The sequence below is a fragment of the Pseudorca crassidens genome, chromosome 7 (genome assembly GCF_039906515.1).
Source record: "Pseudorca crassidens isolate mPseCra1 chromosome 7, mPseCra1.hap1, whole genome shotgun sequence".
Lineage (NCBI taxonomy): Eukaryota > Metazoa > Chordata > Mammalia > Artiodactyla > Delphinidae > Pseudorca > Pseudorca crassidens.
Window position 1 is genome coordinate 34,589,379 of NC_090302.1, and position 18,524 is coordinate 34,607,902.

The 18,524-nt window shown below is 46.2% G+C and overlaps 1 protein-coding gene across 2 annotated transcripts in view; it reads right to left on the reverse strand.

Annotated features, from left to right (window-relative positions):
- The window catches only part of LOC137227666 (stimulated by retinoic acid gene 6 protein-like), a 72,689-nt gene that overhangs the window by 23,417 nt on the left and 30,748 nt on the right, over positions 1–18,524 (reverse strand). For both annotated transcript variants that reach the window (XR_010944948.1, XM_067743887.1), the window contains exons 3-7: positions 11,357–11,432; positions 9,502–9,602; positions 6,674–6,804; positions 2,778–2,898; positions 1,141–1,186 (exon numbers count right to left, since the gene is read on the reverse strand). Coding sequence is in view for 1 of the 2 variants with exons in the window: in XM_067743887.1 (XP_067599988.1) it covers positions 1,141–1,186; positions 2,778–2,898; positions 6,674–6,804; positions 9,502–9,602; positions 11,357–11,432 (475 nt within the window). In the remaining variant the exon portion in view is untranslated. The remainder of the gene's footprint in view (positions 1–1,140; positions 1,187–2,777; positions 2,899–6,673; positions 6,805–9,501; positions 9,603–11,356; positions 11,433–18,524) is intronic.

The window sequence follows — 18,524 nt, forward strand, 5'->3', positions numbered from 1 at the left end:
TACATTTGAAAACATGAGGACAAATTTTCATTAATTCCTTAGTCTGGATTTCAGTCCCATGATCTTTAATTAGTAAGTCATGTTAGCCCCTGAACCTTGCTTTCCTACCAGTGAACTGGGAATGGCACTAACACACTGTCTGCGAAGTGTCCTGAGGATTCTCCGGTTAGTGATTGGAACTGAGCCTAGAACAACGCCTGGCACGTAGCAGTTCTTGGTGTTAGTGATTCTGAGCATAGAAGTGAGACCCTGCCGATTAACCATGAATATTTCAAATTTCCAAAGAACCTCTGGAAGACTGAAAGCTCTCCAAGACTCCAGAGAAAATACCTGTGATCCTGAACCTCAGGTACTGTGAGCAGTGGGAAGGAGGGCTTCTTTTGGGGCAGAGTTGTGCCGGAATGCCCTCAATCCCAGTGCAGAGATGCAGAGGGAAGGCCCAGACTACCAGCCTCATTTTCTAGCCCAGCTCCCCCCAGACTCTCTTTATCACACCCTTTAATCCTCCATAGTTACTGATGCCCAGGAAAGGCTTTGGCAAGGCTCCTGTGGGCTCCTGGCCCAGGTGGCTTCTTCGTACTCCCCTCACACACCTGGTAACCCTTCTAGATGCAGTGTGACACCCCTCTTTCATCTTGCTCCTTTTCCTGGGGTACAGGGCTAAACAGATGAACCAGCTTCCTCTAATTCTGAGAAAGAGGATGCATGGCAAAGTGATAAGGGATTCATCTAGTTCGAGTCTCCCATTTTATAGACAGAGAAACTGAGGCTACATGAAGGAATGGAAAGAAATGAGCTTGAGAGTCAGCCAGACCTCGTCTCAACTCCCAAATCTGCTGCTTCTCAAGAGTTACATAATATACTTGTGCCTCAGTTTCCTCATCTGTAAACAGGTTTGCTAAGAGCTTCCCTCCCTTGAGGGGCCACTATGAGCATCAACTGAGAGAACATCTCCTGTGAATGCCATCTGATGAACACAAGATGCTCTACAAATGGAAGCATCATGAATGGTTCCAACTCCCCTTTTGTCCACACGAGGAAGCTGAGGCCCAGAGTGGCAAAGGCTTGTCCCAGGTCACACAGTGAGTTGGCCATGGTGATAGGACTGAATACCCTAAACACAGCTCAGCAGGGACTCACCTGCCCATGGGGACACTGTGTGATGTGAAGGGTGGTGACAGCAAACCTGCAAGACAGAAACCAGGGTTGGGGTCCTGGGGTCCTTCCCAGCACAGCCCCTGTGAAAACAGCTCAGATACCACCTGCCTGGAGTTACCTCCCCTCTGAATCCTTCTTGGGAGGACTGGTCCCCAGTACATCCCACCCAGATCAGGCATACAGCTTGTGCCTAGGTACATGCACACTGAATTCATTTAACACATCCTCACTGAGGACATAATCCTGGGATCCACGACGGCAGAGCAGGAAGACACTGAGAGGTCTCCTACTTTCTCCCCTCATCACTCAGGTGGGGAGACTGAAGCCCAGAGAGGGGAAGGGATTTCTCCAGAGTCACACCCAGAGCTAGGACCAAGACCCAGGTGTTCTGACTCCGGGACCGAGGCTCTTTCTGACGGGACATGCCCTGTCTGTAAACACTGCCCTGAGGAATAAGCCTCAACGTTTTCTCCCGGCTGGACACACATTCCTGGTCATACTCCCAAGGTGCCCAAGGTGCCCAAGCTGCTAAGTGGTTCTGACCACCCTCTCCTCTCCAGCTCAGAAAGTCTGGCAGAGGCTGTTAAGATGATATTATTCCACGTCTAACCCTGAATACCCTCTCTTCTTCTAATTTTTAAAAAGCAAGTCACAAACTCTGTAATTGTAGCCATTGGGGTATCATTTGCTTGTGAGCCCCCTGCACTGGTTCACACACACTGGGCCTGGGACCCCTGCCCCACAGAAAATGCTGTAGTGGGGAAGCCGGCCCAGTAAGGGGGATGCAGGCAATGAGATGAGTTTCAGGGCTGGAGAGTAGAAGTGTTCATGGGGTTTTTCAGCCAGAAAATATTCCCCAGGGCCAGCTCTGTGCCAGTCCGGTGTCAGCGCTGAGGGCACAGCGCTCAAGAGGAGGGTCAGAAAGGTCCCACATCTGAGGGCTCTGATCCACGAAGGATGAGCATGTATCTATCACTGGGCCAAGTCGGGGAAGACGATCCACACAGGGAATAGCAATATGTAGACAAAGAGGCCAGAACACATGTTCCAGGAGGGTCTCTCCTGTCCTCCAGTGTTTTCCCTGGCTCACAGCGGGATGTCTGCTGAACGAATAAGTGGACGGAGAAAGGAGTATAGGAGTCTTGCATGACCGGAGGTGTGTGCTAGAGACTGTCAGGCATGGAGAGATGGAGAGAGGCCAGACTGCGACAGCACTGAACGCCCAGCTGAGGCACCTGCACTTTCTCCTGGGCTCCTAGGGAAGCATGACAGCGAGGAGCGGCAGAACCCAATGGGACTCCTGCTTCTAACCACGGGACTGACGGCACTTGACAGAAACGGAGTTTTCTACAGCCCTGACTTCTGGGAATATTCTGATCATGAGCGGCCTCCTGTGGAGCAGACAGAACGCAGGCCTGACCTTCTGAAGCCTCAAGTGCAGTTTCCAAGGAGGGGCTGCGGTGGGCCTTGGACCAGTCACTCCGCCCACCCGCCCTGGGCGTCGGTTCTGGGCAAGGTGCCCTCCAAAGAGAGCTCTCAGGTCACCTCCAGCTCCTTGTCCAGAGTCCAGCCATGGCCAAAGGAACTGCAGGAGGCCAGGCAGGCAGAGTCCATCTTACCAGATCAGAGAGTAGCTGAACCCCAGGATGGAGCTGACCAGCCGGAACTCCGACGAGAGGCAAGCAAAGAAGGGGAAGTGGGACAGGCCGACTTCGATGCCTCCGATCAGAAGCACAAAGGCTGGGAGAGACAGGGCCAGAGATGACATGAGTTCCTCTTCTCACGGGCTCAGGGGAGACCCAGGGCAGTTATGGGGTTTCGTGTGACTTGCAGTCACAGACCTCAGGACTTAAGGAGATGAGTGGACAAGCCCCAGGTTAGTACAAGGAGGAATGCAGAGATGTCTTTCATGCAATCATGCAAAAGGCCCTTCCTGGTACCTCTTCCATGCCAGGCACTGGGCTAACTATTGAGATGAAGAAGACTTTGTCCCTGCCCTTGATTAGCTCACAGTATGATGGGCAGAAACATACCACAAAAATGAACAAACAAAAATCACTGAGAGTAAAGCACCATAAAGTGTACCATAGCAACACAGACAGCAGCGATGTACTGTGTTCTAAAACTTCTTGTGCACTTCATCCATAAGGCAGTAATAATATTAATGCTGCCACTGACTAGCTCTGAGATGGTCTAACAGGATCCAGTAAAATGTAATTGGGCAAGATGACCTTTCCTAAGTGTCTACTTTGAGCTGGGTTGTGGGTCAGGCACCAAGGACATAGGGGGAATGAACAAAGTTCTTGCTTTGAGGTGCTTACGGTCCAATAGGGAAGACAGGAAGGAAAGTAAACGATGTGATATGTACAGTAATAGAGGCATATTCAACCTGCTGTGTGGACAAGAAGAGGAAGTCATGGACCTCACCTGGGGTCTGGGTATCAGAGAAGGCATCCTGGAGGTGGTGACATTTAGCAAGGCCATGAAATATAAGTGGGAGTTTGTAGGACGGAGAGAAGGAGGGAAGGAAGGACATTTCTCACTCAAAGGAGGGGAGATGGTTGGTTGAGGTGGTCAGTATTTGTGTAAATGTGAATAGTGGGGGACTGGCAGCTAAGGACCATATAAAAGGAATAATTGCTGTGAGGTTAGAAGCTGCAACAGCATAATTTTTTAATTTATCTGAATTCCCCCAACCATGAAAGCAGACAGAGCAGTGAAAATAGCAAAACCAAAAACAAACATCTACAATAAATCTAAGTGACAGGACTCATTTGATATCAACATCTGATTAAGGGGAAGCAGAGGAAAGACAATAGGATCTTTGAAATCCCAAGAACAGAAGAACCCAAAATTGCCAGCAGATATTCACAGGAAATTGAAGCTGAAATAACAGCTGAAACTGGGCACAGGGCTGAAGGCCTTGACTCATAGGTGAGAATCAGCAGACCTTAGTAAGGTGTTAGTAGGTCTGAGGATGCTGGAGCCATCAGGGCCCATGAGCTCATTATACTAAATATCCAAGTCCCCTCCCAGCACAAGCCCCACATGAAAGAGAAACTGCTGGCAGCGAGAATCCAAAATGAGAAGGTAAGAACATTAGGAAATGGGTAGTAGTGGGTCCAGACAAAAGTGGAAGAAGCCAACTCAAAATATGAGGTTGTAATGAGGGTACATATATATAATCATTCTGTAAAAACAGAAGAGGAGGGGCTTCCCTGGTGGCGCAGTGGTTGAGAGTCCGCCTGCCGATGCAGGGGACACGGGTTCGTGACCCGGTCCGGGAGGATTCCACGTGCTGCGGAGCGGCTGGGCCCGTGAGCCATGGCCGCTGAGCCTGCCTGTCCGGAGCCTGTGCTCCGCGACGGGAGAGGCCACAACTGTGAGAGGCCCATGAACCGCAAAAAAACAAACAAACAAACAAACAAACAAACAAAAAAAACAGAAGAGGAACCCTTGAGCCATGAAGCAAGAAACAATATTCTGGTCCAGCCAGATGCTCAACATCAATTAGGCTTCACGGAAACGCAAATCAAGACAACAATCAGATACTACTTCACACCTACTAAGATGGCTATAATTTTTTTAAAAAAAAATGAAAATAACAAGTGTTGGCTAGGATGTGGAGAAATTGGAACGTTCACATATTGCAGGTCAATGGAACACAATGGACAGTCCAGAAATAGACCCATACATACACATGTGTAGACAACTGATTTTCAACAAAGGTGCAAAGGCAATGTAGTGGGCAAAGGACAGGTTTCTGTAATGACAACAGTGCTGGAACAAATGGATAGCCAAAGGCAAAAAAAAAAAGAGGAATTCAATCCACACCTCACACTATATATTCAAAAAAATTAACTCAGAATGTACCATAGACCTAAATGCGAAACACTGTGAGACTATAAAACTTCTAGAAAACACAAAGACGAAAATCTAAGTGACCTTAGCTTAGGCAGATATTTCTTATATGACATCATATGCATGATCCATAAAAGAAAATATGAAAAAATTAGATTTCATAAAAATTTAAAATGCCAGCGCTTCAAAAGAAACTGTTGGTAAAATACAAATACAAGCAACAGACTGGGGAAAAGTATTTGCAATTTATACATCTGATAAAGGACTTATATACAGAGTATATAAAGAACTCTCAAAACTCAATAAGAAGAAAATGAAAAATCCCCAATATTTTAAAATAGGCAAATAATTTGAACAAACGCTTTACCAAAGAAGGTACAGTGATAGCAGATAAGCACATGAAAATATGCTCAACAACAACAGTCATTACAAAACTGCAAACTGAAACCGCAGTGAGATACCACAACATGCCTCTTAGAATGGCTAAAATTAAAAAGACTGACCATGTGTTGTCAAGGACATAGAGAAACTTAACTCTCATACACTGAAGATGGTAATCTACAATCAAACGGAACCATCATTTTGGAAAACAGTCTGACAGTTTCTTTAAAAGTATAATCTACTACATGATCTTAATAATCCAGACATTCCATTCAAAGGTGTTTACCCAAGAAAAATGGAAACATACAAAGACTTACAATGCTTACAGCAGCTTTATTTGTAACAGCCAAAAACTGAAAATAAATCAAATGTCTATCAATAGGTGAATGGATAAACAAACTGTGGTCTCTCCATACGGTAGAACACTATTCAGAAATGAAAAAGGAATGATTTCTGATACATTCTAAACATATATGAATCTTAAAACAACTATGCTGTGTGAAAGAAAACAGACCCCCTCCCCCCCAAAAAAACCCCGATTGCATTCTGTATGATTCCATTTGCATAACTGCCTGAGGATGGGGGTGGTGACTGGATGGGGTGGGAAGGAGAGAGTACAAAGGGGAAAAAGTTAACTTCTGGGGTTCATTATCATGATTGTGGTGATGATTTCATAGATGTAACCATTTGCCAAAGCTCAACTTGTACACTTCTAAGAGATGTATCATTTTGGTTTTAATTTGCGTTAAAAACTCCTAAAAACTAAGGAGATGTTGTAGGCATTTGCTCATATAGGCTTGGAACCCAGGAGAGAGAACCAAGCTGGACAGGAGATGTTTGGGAGTCACTGGATTAGGGATGGTTGAACCTGCAGGGAGAGCACAGGGCACGGGGAACAAAGAGGCCTCAGATCAATGGCCAGAGAAGTAAACACTGTTCCCTGAGGAAGCATCTGAGGGCTTACTGATATCAAGAAGGCAGTCACGGCTATGACTCAGGAGAGATTTCTAGGGTTGGTGACAGTGAACCTATTTTCTGAGACTTTGTTCTACTACGTCTAAAAAACCTTTGAATCTAACTGGGAGAAAACCTCCACAAAAAAGCTCGAGACTTTGTGGGCTTGGCACTGACCTTGGGCAAGTAACAAGCTACGAAGAACATTGACAGTTCAACAAAGTTTATCCCCTGATCCCAGAGAACCCCTGCCATGCAGTCTCCAAGAGCAAGAATTTCCACAGCAAAACTCCCAGCAGGTGTGAGGCAGCACACGTACCTTGGGCCCATTGTGGGACTTGCAGGGGCTGGTAGCCTTCTGAGAATAAGAACATGACCTTATTGGCTGTAGCCCCAAAGGCTACTCCATAGGACCATCGGTTACGAAAAGTGCCCACGAAGTCCAGAGGTCTGTGAATAAGAGAAAGAGCTCGTGAGGCCAGAAGTGGCTCCTTCCCACAGTTCATTTCCAAAGTATCAATCCCACTCTGGGGAGGGACTATTGAGTAGTAAACTATTTATTTCAACTGACATATCCTGAGGCCCTCTGTGCCAATTGGGGGGTTAGGCATAGATTCAGGGTACCAAAGTGAGGAAGACAAAATCCTTGCCCTGGAGAAGCTCCAAGTCTGGGGAACATAAGCAAGGACACCAGCAGTCATGACAACAAGCAAAATGGGATGAATTTCATCTATGAGAGACACAAGCAGTATGACTTAAGAAACCAAAACAAAGTATGTGAAAGACAGGTTGGGGGAACTGCCCTGCACCTGGCCATGGTCTACGAGAGTCCTCCTTTCCAATATCCCTGGGAAGGTTTGGGTATCACTGGCTATGCTAGCTGCATGTGATCACACCTCCTGGCCACAGCTGATTGGACTATGGGTGGTCAGATGGTCACCTGACTTTGGATGGGCCAATCACCGTGCCTGGCCTTGTACTTTGGATTTGTGATTCTGAGGACAGGAGCCAGTCAGCTGTTAAAATTCTGTTCTGGAAAGTCATGCCAAACTGAGTCTTGCCGACGTCTGGGGGAAGCAGAGATCGTTAAGTCCGATGGTAAAGTCAGATGGCAGAGAGGAAAACGGTAAAATAGTGCTGAAGGGACCCCAGTGACACAAAGAGGCAAAAGTAGAATCCGTCTCCCAGAGACGCCCATCTCAAGAGCTCTAGTTCCCATGAGGCCAACCTTGCCAGTTTCTGTGAGATCTCTGTAACTTTATAAAAAGTCCTTTCTTTTCCTTTTATGCAAACAAGCTTGAGTGGGTATCTGTTTCCTCTAACCAAAAGAGCTTTGTCTACATAAGGGAAAGCAATTGCATTTGAGACAAAGAGAAAAGGCTTTCCCCACTGGAGTGCCATTTGAAGCCAGCTTAATGAAAACTCAAGGTGGCAGGAAGGGAAGGGTACTGCAGGTACCTGCAGGTGGGGACTTGGGAGTCAGGACCTGGACCCCACCTTCCTGTTCCATTTGGCTGGCTCGTCTTCATCTTCAAGGCACAACTCAGGGAGCACCTCTCTCAGAAACCTCCCTGACAACCCACTCCCAATCAGGCACACCTACTTGCTGCCTTGCTTGGGTCCCCTCAGCGCTAAGTTCATGTCCATGCTTTTCTTATCACTTGTTTAGTGAACTATAAACTCCTCTGGAGTGGGACCTAGCACAGGGCTTTGAAAAGAGTAGCTGCTCACTGCACGTTTGTGGACACGCACTTGGTTGAACTGACTTGAATTCTAATCAATCCCACTTGTAGTACGTAAGTGCTATGTGGGACTCAGTCTCCCTATCTTTAAAACAGAGATGATACCCCTGCTCTGCTCATATCACAGAGACACTGTGGATGGCAAATGAAGACCTGCTTTATAAACTGTGGAGTGTCATGCACATGCGAAGGATTATTAATGGGTGAAGATGGTGAGCTAAAACTACTCAGGAAAGCAGGGCTTTTCATAAGAAAGTGGCCAGAGAGCAAGAAAACGGTGCCTTTATTAACTGAATTCAAAGCAGTTTAACATGATCCATATAGCGGTCTTACTTAAAAAGTCCTACACCAGGCCCTACATGCCAAATGCCCAGGGCAAAGTCTGAAGATCTTTATCCACCAGCCTCAATCTCTCTCTGTGCCTCAGCCAATGTGGCTTAGACCTGGCAGTTTGGGAGGGGCTGACTGCTCTAATGGGTGGTAACCAGAATGTTTGCTACTCTGGGCTGGTATACGGTATATGGACATTGTTGTTGGATTTCTCTCACCGCAAAGGTCAGATCACCCTTAGACTCCATCCTGACATCCTGGCTTCCTCTCCCTTCTCCAGAGCCCAAGGCTGAGACCTGAGTGTGTCCACATCCTTGAGTCTTCTCAGGTTATGACACTGGGAGAATCAGAGCCAAAAGCGACCAGAGCTGGGTTAAAGCTCTTGTCACTCGGTAGCTCTGTGGCCTTGGGCAAGTGACTCAACTTCTCTGAGCCTGAGCTAGCTCATCCATTACATGAGGATAACAACCTCCACCATGCTGGGGTCCATCCTAGTAGCGTAGGCAAAGCAGATGGTTCAGTACCTGGGCCAGAGTCAGTATGCAACAAATGCTAATTGCATCATCATCATTAGTAGTAATTAGAGGGTGATGAGGCAGAGAGATGAACAATTAGAACTCAAGGAAAAATGTGAGGAGGGGAGCAGAGATTCAGAATGGCAGAGTGGGAAAGGCCCTGAAAGCTCCCTGGTCCAGCGGGCTCTCCTGGGGCGTGTCTCATGCCTCCATCCCAACAAGGAGGCTTGCTGCCACCAGTGACAGGGAACTCTCTCCCCCCTGCTTCTCGGGGTAGCCATGGTGCTGAGTGTGGGAAGGCCTTTCCCATAGTGAGCTGAGCCTCTTCGAGTTGTTTTAAGCACTTCTGGGCAGCCCTGGGTGCTGAGGGCGCAGTAGCTTGGAAGCCAATTCTGAACTCTCTGGGCCTTGGGTGGATTGGGGCAGGGAGGGGCAGAGCTGTCCACGGCGGGGTAGAGGTGGGTAGGGAGGTAACTGGTGGTTAGCCTAGTCTTACAAATGGTGTTGGTCCCAAACACAGAGTACCCCAAGCTGTAGTGATGGACCTTGGCTCAACTCACATGATCATTCTGAAGCGGTTTCCCAGGAGGTAAGAAGCGTCATCTCTCTGTCTATGGTGCTCTCGTCTTTGGAGAAGGGACAAGACCAAAATGATGAAAAGCTATAGAAAGAGAAGAAGGGTCTGTCAGAGGGAACATTCATCCTCAGCCCCTCGGTGCCCTCACTGGAGGAGAGTGTGTGGGTGAGCAAAGCACTCAGAACGTCTAGGACTCAAATTCCACACTTGGAGAGCTGGCTGCACGCACCGTTGAGCTTCCAGAATGTTTTGTACTGAGCTTTCCTTTGTGTTGCTCTGAACAGACATGGGTTCAAATACAGTCTGTCCCACACACTGGCTGGGAGGGAGACTTAACTTCTCTGAACCTCAGTGGCCTCATCCGTAAAAAATGGGTAATAACTTTCAGGTTGCAAATCCTTTGCTTTTTATTCCTGTGGATTCAGTCATATTCTCCTATACTTGATGCCCCTTTTCTTCTTTTACTAGAAAATTCCTGAGAATTATCTACACTTGCTGTCTCCATTTCCTCACCTCTCACTTGCTCTTCGACCCCCTAACATGGCTTCTACTCCCATACTCCACGGAAGCAGTTCTGGCCAAAGTCACTAATTACCACCTTGTTGCTCAATCCAAATGTAAACATTAAGCCCAAATCTGCTTGGCCTCACAGCAGCATTCAGTGTTGACCTCTTCCTCCTCTCAGAAATACTCTCTTCCCTATGCTTCTATCAGCCACACTTTTCTGGTTTTCTTCTAATTCTCAGTCTCCTTTGCTGGATCATTCTTTACCCAACCACCAGATGTGAAGCTCCTCATGGTTCAGTCCAAGGACCACTCATCTTACTCCCCCATCCTCTCTTCCTCAGTGACCCCATCCATGTCCACACTTTCAATGGCCACCAAATACACAGAAGACTCACAAACTTGAATCTCCAGCCCAGCTGTGGTCCAGAATCATATGTTCAACTACATAGTTGGCATTTCTTTTTGATGTGTTGAAGGCTTCTCAAATTCAGTATGTCTTAAATGGAACTCTTGATTTTCCTCCCTGCCCTGTTCCTTCATCCACAACAAACTTGGATGCCCTCTAATTTTCCTTAACAAGTGAATGACAGATACCACCATCCTTCCAGCTGTGCAAATTACAAACCCAAGAGTCATCCTCAACCTCTCCCTCTCCCTCATCTCTCTATCCAACCCATTACCCGGTTCTACTGCTTTCACCCCTTGAACATCTGGAGGTGACCACCATCATCTAGGATGATGTAAAATCACCTCACCTGGACCCCTGCAACCATCTCCTAACTGGCCTTCCTGCCTCCTCTCTTACCTGCCTCCAACCTGATCCCCACTTGCAAACAGACAGATCATTTCAACCCATAAATCTGATCACACCATCCTTGGGCCAGAAACACTCCACTACTTCCCACTGTATTTAGAACAAAGACAAAACTCCTTCATACACGGCCTGGCCCTGCCCACCTCCCCAGACACCTCCACCTCCAATTCCCCACTCCAGCCACGCCAGCCTTCTCAGCTCCTCACACTCTCCATGCTCCCGCCCGCCACGGAGCCTTTGCACGTGCTCTCCCCTCTGCCTGAAATGTTCTTCATTACGTCTTCCAACAGACCTCAGCTCCAGCACTGCTTCCTCAGAAAAGCCTTTTCTGACTCCCCTAAAAGTCAGTGCCCCTGACTCTTGGGACCTTCAAAGCCTTCTTCTGCCTGTGTTTTTAGTGCATAATGTAAGAGAGCAAGTCTCTGCCGACCTATTCAGATCCCTTTGGGAGACTGTATATGGGAGCACCCCAGCTCCCCTTCTCTTCCCTCATCCACCCTCCCCTGCCTTCACTTACTGATGGGATGAGGGAGTAATGGAGGAAGAGCTCCATGTCCACCGAGCTGGCACAAGTGCCATTTAGCTGCCTGGTCCTGAAAAACAACCGAAACACACATTCACATCATCAGTCACTGCTGCAGGCATTGACCCTTCAGCCTTGAGCATCACTGTCAGGAATTTGGCTTGTAGCCCACTGAGATCATCTGATCTTTTTTTTTTTTTTCCGGTACACAGGCCTCTCACTGTTGTGGCCTCTCCCGTTGCGGAGCACAGGCTCCGGACGCGCAGGCTCAGCGGCCATGGCTCACAGGCCTAAGCCACTCCGCGGCATGTGGGATCTTCTCAGACCGGGGCACGAACCCGTGTCCCCTGCATCGGCAGGCGGACTCTCAACCACTGCACCACCAGGGAAGCCCCATCTGATCTTTTTTAACTTCCGTTTCTGAGTCAGTGCCACTCACCTGTGATGTGTCTTCACTAAGTGGATTATCTTCTTTCATATCTCTTTCTCCAGCTTAATTATCTATACAACTGCACTACTAACTGGATCTAACTCCTTCTTTTCTTTTCTTTTTTTTTTTAACTCCTTCTTTTCTTGATGACATAGTCATGGACAGATTCAGGTTCCTTGGCACCCAAAGCTTATATTATTTGGATGTTCTTTTCAAATAAAACTACAAAAATATCTTATCTTTTCATATTTTAAGGAAAACATATCACCATGTAAACACTTAACCAAGGTGCCTCCCACCCTCCTAGAGCCTTGGTAGGGTCCTGTGCAAGTGAGGGCCCCTGAGACTTAAGCTTCAGTAACTTCACAGGAAACCAGTCTTCGGACATGGTTTTTCGTAGCCAGAGGTCAAGAAGCATCTGCTCACTCTGATTCACTGCTGGGCTATTGGGGCAGGACAGTGGTCATCTGGACGACAGACTGTGGACTCTGTCCTCTCCAGACCTCAGAGTCTGCAGGACAAGGCTGCTGGGGTCTCGTGTGTGAAACACATGACAGTAGTTTCCTGGTCTCTCTTTGAAAGGGACCTGCTCCCTTCTGGGCTCCCGCCACACTTCACTATCACTGCTCTGACTTGCACTGCACCACCTCAGCAAACGCTCACCCTCCAGATCCTTGCTCACTCTGTGCCTCACTCCTGCAGCATCCATCTGGCCATCCCTCGGGCTTCCTTCCCGGTCAGCTCCCACTTTTCCCAGAAGTCTCAGGGAAGAGCATTCCTCTGGGAATCCGTGAGCATGGCATACTTCCCTGAAAGTTTTTAAAGTTCCAGTACTCCACGGTGATGTCTAAACATAGGAATAAGACAACTTAGAAGTGGTGGGGGGAGATGAGGGTGACTCATGCTGTTGGAAATGTGATAGAACTATAAAATTTAGAATTCCGTTTTTAGGAAAGTAAACTGAGCACATACGTCAGTCTCCTTGTTCTACAAAAACCCTCAAAATAGCAGAAAGAATTTTTTTTAAGAAAGAAAAAAAATAGCCATATTTGAAAACAAGAAGGGAATCTATCAGGGACACAGAAACTACTAGAAGATGCTGAATGATGGAGAGCAGTTAGGACTAGATCGAAGAGAAAAAACATCAGCCAGCACGGCTACAGGCTGTGACCACAGAAAAGTGCTCTACACTCATATGCAAGAGGCTGATGCAGGCGGGGGTTGCCGACAGACCACAGAATGATGAGTTGGGGTCTCACAGAGACCCAAGAGTCCTCCCACCCTGCTGACCGACCAGAGGCAATGGGGTTAACCTCTCTGGGAGTAGTATACATGGGTCACAGAGAGAAAGGCAGTGCTCCAGATCACAGGTGGCACCTGGGAAGGACCGGGTGCTTTGGATGTAGATCAGCTGCTGAGGTACCCCATCGAGCGGTACATCCTACCTCCATCCTGCTGCACTGAAAGCACGCCTTAGTACTAGCTGTGGCAGCAGCTGCCACCCACCCCCAAACAAATATCCCAGTGGAAGCTCCAGCACAAGGACAAGCACCCAACCCAGAAACATCACACATGAGGAAAGATTACACCACCAAAGGGAGCCAAAAATTCAACAGATAGAGGAGCCCTAAGGAAATGAAGTTAATACAGAACCTCTCTGAGATAAGGAGTAGAGGAAATTCTCTACAAGAAGAATGAACCTAGGAGGAAGTAGAAGGGTGCAAAAAGCCACAGAAAATAATTAGCAAAACTTCCCATTACTCCTGAGTACAGGACTTTAAATATATACACATATATACATACATTTTTAGAAACACAAAGACTCAGAAAGACCTTCATTGAAAGAAATATTGGAGGAAATTCTCAAGTAAATCTAGGAGGAAGGGGAAGAATTTAAGAGGAATAACAAACAGAGAAATTAGGAAAATGTATTGTTAAATATCTAGGTAATTATTGTGAAATAAAATGTTTGAAATGCCAATTTGGAGTTGAAATACCAGATGATACCCCACATGGAAGAAGGGAGAGGTGGGTAGGAACAGGTGTAGATACAAAGGGAAGTGAAATGATGACCAAGTTCTTGTCATGTTTAGAAAGATGATGTAGAAACCTGCTTTCTCTTTCTGGGCTTTATAAGTAAAATATAATTCTAAGTAGGTATGCTAAAAATCCACAGTTAGCTACTAGAAGGATATAAACAGAAAGTAAATCAATGTATTAAGAAGTGTGTATGAAGGAATGAAAATTCAATCACTCCAGCAAACACAGGAAGAGAAAAAAATGAAATAAAGACTACAATTGAAACACCACAAGAACAAAACTGTCCAAAGAATATTAAGCCACCAACAAAGAAGAAATAAAAATATTCAATACATTTTTAGAATTTCAACTAGTAATAAAAGGAGAAATTAAGATGAAATGCTGTCTTATCTATTAAAGTGGGAATTATTAACACCACCACCCAGCAGGGGTCCCCAAGCCCCAAGCATGGACCGGTGCTGGTCCACAGCCTGTTACAAACCCGGGCCGCACAGCAGGTGAGCAGCGGGTGAGCGGGCAAAGCTTCATCTGCAGCTCCACATCGCTCCCCATCGCTCGCATTACCGCCTGAACCATCCCCCGCCTCCCCCCTCCCCCCCACCGCCTTCCCCCTGGCCCCCCAGCCCCCACCGCGCCCTCCCGCCCCCCACCCCGCCACCACCCCGCTTCCGTGGAAAAACTGTCTTCCATGAAACCGGTCCCTGGTGCCAAAAATGGCCAGCATTAGTGAAGGCTAAGACAAGTTGGTATTCATTTGCTGGTAATCAGAAGTGTAAGGAGGTATAACCATTCTGAGGATTAACTTTGCAATATACACCAAGAACCTTTAAATACAGCAATTCCACTTCTAGGAATTCTACTTCTAAAAAATATACACTATGGAAATAATCAGAGAGGTGCCTGAATTCAGGTACTAGAAAGCTAAGATTCTCACTCTTCCTGCCCCCCTCCCTCCCTCATATGTGTGTATAACATTTTAAATGTAATATATGTTCATCGTAAAACATTCAAAATACTTACAAACGTGTAAAGTAGTAACTAAAAGCCCTTTCTCCTTCCATAATTATGTGTGTTTATAACCTGTAGTTTCAAGCAAAAATGGAATTGGACTAAACTTGATTTCTTCATTTAATCAATAAAGGAAATGGAATTCTTTTAATAAAGAAAGGCAATTTCTAACATTAGGATATACAGACCCACAGAACTCGTTCATCAGGGTGACTCTGCCTACACCAATTCACTGCTGAGCCGGTCTTTTGCTTGGAGGGCAGAGCTGAGAGTTAGTCTGGTAGCAGCTAGAAACAGGTGAGCTCAGGGACAGTAGAGAGTGTAGCTATGCTTTCACTCCAGCAGTGAATAGATGAAAGCTATGCTTTCACTCCAGCAGTGAATAGATGAAGCAGGCACTGGAGTCAATCCAAGTTAGAAGGCCACTGAGAGCCCCTTCTTGGTCTCTGAGACTCATACTGCTTCCTAGTGGGTCCAGGGCTTGAGGGGCAGATCTGTTGAGGGGTAAACAGCTTTTGCAGGGCAGCAGCCAAACAGTACCCCCAAATGTAGGAAATCCGATTTCCACTGATGATAGCTTGGAACTGTGTTTATGATACACTGTTAAGTGAAAAAAAAAAATTATAAAACAATATGATCCCAAGTTGTGAAGAGTGGTCACCTCTGGGTTGTAAGATTTGCATTCATTCTACTTTTTTTTAAAGATTTTCTTGAATTTCCCAAGGGTAGTACACAGATGCATTGCTTGATAGCTGCTTCGAACAGTGCTTGACACAAAATAGGCAGTAATAAACACATGTCGAATGAATGAATGGCTTGCTTTTGTAAACAGGGAAAAGACTGGACTTTATGCCAAAGCAATAAAACACCATCTGAAGGGAAGTTGCCCAGGAATCAGCATAAAGTGAAAACATGCAAGATTTGTTCTGTGATAGGGTATAAATTACAAATCTTTCATTATTTAAAAAATATTGAAAATAAAAAGCTATGAGGGTGAAACGAGCAAGGACACACAGCTGGTGCATCTAGAGCAAGGGTCGTCTGCGTTCCCAACTCCTTTCCCCAACACCCCACGCTGATTGCCTGATGGCCTTGGTGGGGCGTCTCTGTGCTCCTGCAGTCCTGATTCCTTTGGTCCTAACATTATCACTCTATAGTCACAAGTTAGGGCTTCCCTGGTGGCGCAGTGGTTAAGAATTCACCTGCCAATGCAGGGGACACGTGTTTGAGCCCTGGTCTGGGAAGATCCCACATGCTGCGGAGCAACTAAGCCTGCGCTCCAGAGCCCGCGTGCCACAACTCCTGAAACCCAGGCTCCTAGAGCCCGTGCTCCGCAACAAAAGAAGCCACTGCAATGAAGAGTAGCCCCTGCTCACCGCAACCAGAGAAAGCCTGCGCACAGCAATGAAGACCCAACTCAGCCAAAAATAAATAAATAAAATAAATTATAGTCATAAGTTAAACATATGATAATAACTTTTATTGATTAATGTCACTTTATTGTGTGTCACTATGTCCTAGGAATCCTGCTATTTTATATTACCTTATTTAATCTTTACAAGAATCTTGTGAGGTAGATTGTATTACCTCCTTTTCATAATGAGGAACTGAAGCCAGGAGAGGTTACCTAACTTGCCCAGGAGGAGGTGAGGCTGGGAGCCAGGCACCCCTGCATGTCACCATCCTCCCAGCCCCCGCTGCTGGCTCATGTGGCCCCTTGGAGCTCCTAGCATTCTCTGACCTTCCGGGCTATGGCTGACTCATCTCTGATCCCAAGTCCAGCCCAGCACCTGGCACAGACAGGATAAGGGCATGTCTGTTAAATTCCAAGGGAACTTCCCTCAGGAAGCTGAGGCCCAGAGAGGGCCAGTGGGCAGAAAACATCACGAAGCCCAGGACTACTCCAGGTCCAGCTCAAGGGGCTCAGTGAGCGGGACCCTGACCTGGTTCCCACTTCTGAGTGCAGAGAAGGGTTGGGAAGGAGGGAGAGGTATGTGCAGTGTGTGTGTGTGTGTGTGTGTGTGTGTGTGTGTGTGCGCGCGTGTGCGCGCACACGTGCCCGTCCATGTGATGCCTCCAGCAATGCAGTAGCCTGTGTGCTGGGGTGTCTGACTCTGGGCCAGCCCTGGCCTGCCTTTGTGAATCCCGTCAATCCTCTAACACACAGCCTCTCCACAGTCCTGCCTTGGGGTCGGAGGTAGATGTAATAGTGTGCTCAGGCTGGCTTGTACCAGCTTGGAACTGTCACATTATCAGGAATTTTGCAAGCCGGTTGTTAAACACCACCATTGGTAAAAATTAAATTATATAAATGTATAATTAAATAAGTTATTTAAAAGGAAGGTAGTAAAGCCTCAAAACCCATCACTTCCTAATTATTTTGCTACGTTTTGCTATGATTTATTCTCTAGAGGTTATTTACATCTGTTATACCTGCACCATGAAAACTCTATGTTATGGTCGGTGCCACTACCGTGCCTCTCTTCACATCTCCATGTCAGCAACATCATGTTGTTAGCTTGAAATTAGCCATGCTGGGAGAATTTATACCAGGGAAATGGGTGAACACTACAAATCAGGCTTTGATTTACTGTTCTGCAGACTGTCTAGAAAGTGACAGAGAAAATGTTAACAAGGCAGATTAAATTTAAACATATGTTTGTAGCCATTACATTGTGAATAGCAAAAGAAAAAAGAAAAAGAGGAAATATTCTTCTAGAATTTAAAACTCTTATCCCATTCATCGAAAAAATAGTTTCTGGCAACTGACATTGACAAATGAGTGAAGTTCTGACTTATATATACCTTGTCTCCATTGTTTCACATCTGTGTTACTCATTAATGTCAATAAAAGTATCAACCAACATTCATGTGGAAAATAACCTCACGGGTCAATGGCAGGTTGGCTACAGACACAAGAATTTGGCAAAAATCAATGAAAGCATTCTTTGAGATTTAATTGGCTCTGTGCAATCTGCAAGAAAGATCATTGTATATTTTATTATTTGTAAATTTTGTGTGATAATCTATTCTAACAGTACAATTTATATTGACCTTATGTACGTATATGCATACTTTTTTCAGGGAGCCAGTTACTACATATTTCCTGGCACACCACTGGGCAGATGGGACACTGGTTCTGGGAGTGGTCAGGAATAATGAGGATGGCTGAGTTTGGAGACCTATGTCAATATAAACTATGCTTTAGGAGAAAGACAAGTTTAGTAGAGAGAACACAGGAGCGGACCAGTGCCCCACCCTACCCTCTTCTCCCAAAGCTCTGCAAAATGAGGGGGTTGGACCAGATCAGTGTTTTTAAGTTTTTTGACTACAAGTCAAATATACATTATAGCCATGACCCAGTTCGGATACATGTGTGCAAAACAAATTTTCATAAAACAATACCATTAATATGATCTCTGGTAACTTTAATTCAATTCAATTCTATTCATTTTGTTCTTTTCCATCCCATTTTGTAAAATGCTGGCCGTAAACACGAAATTAATTTTACAACCCGCGAATGGGTGTCAACCAGCTGTTTGGAAAAAAAAGACTTGACTATGAGGTGACTGCTAGGGTAGGGGCTGTGCACCCCTGAAGGCCTCTGACTCCTGACACCTTCAGCAAGTATTGGTCTTTGCACTGCAGGGTTCCCGAATACCAGGCCTTGTTCTGATGGATAGA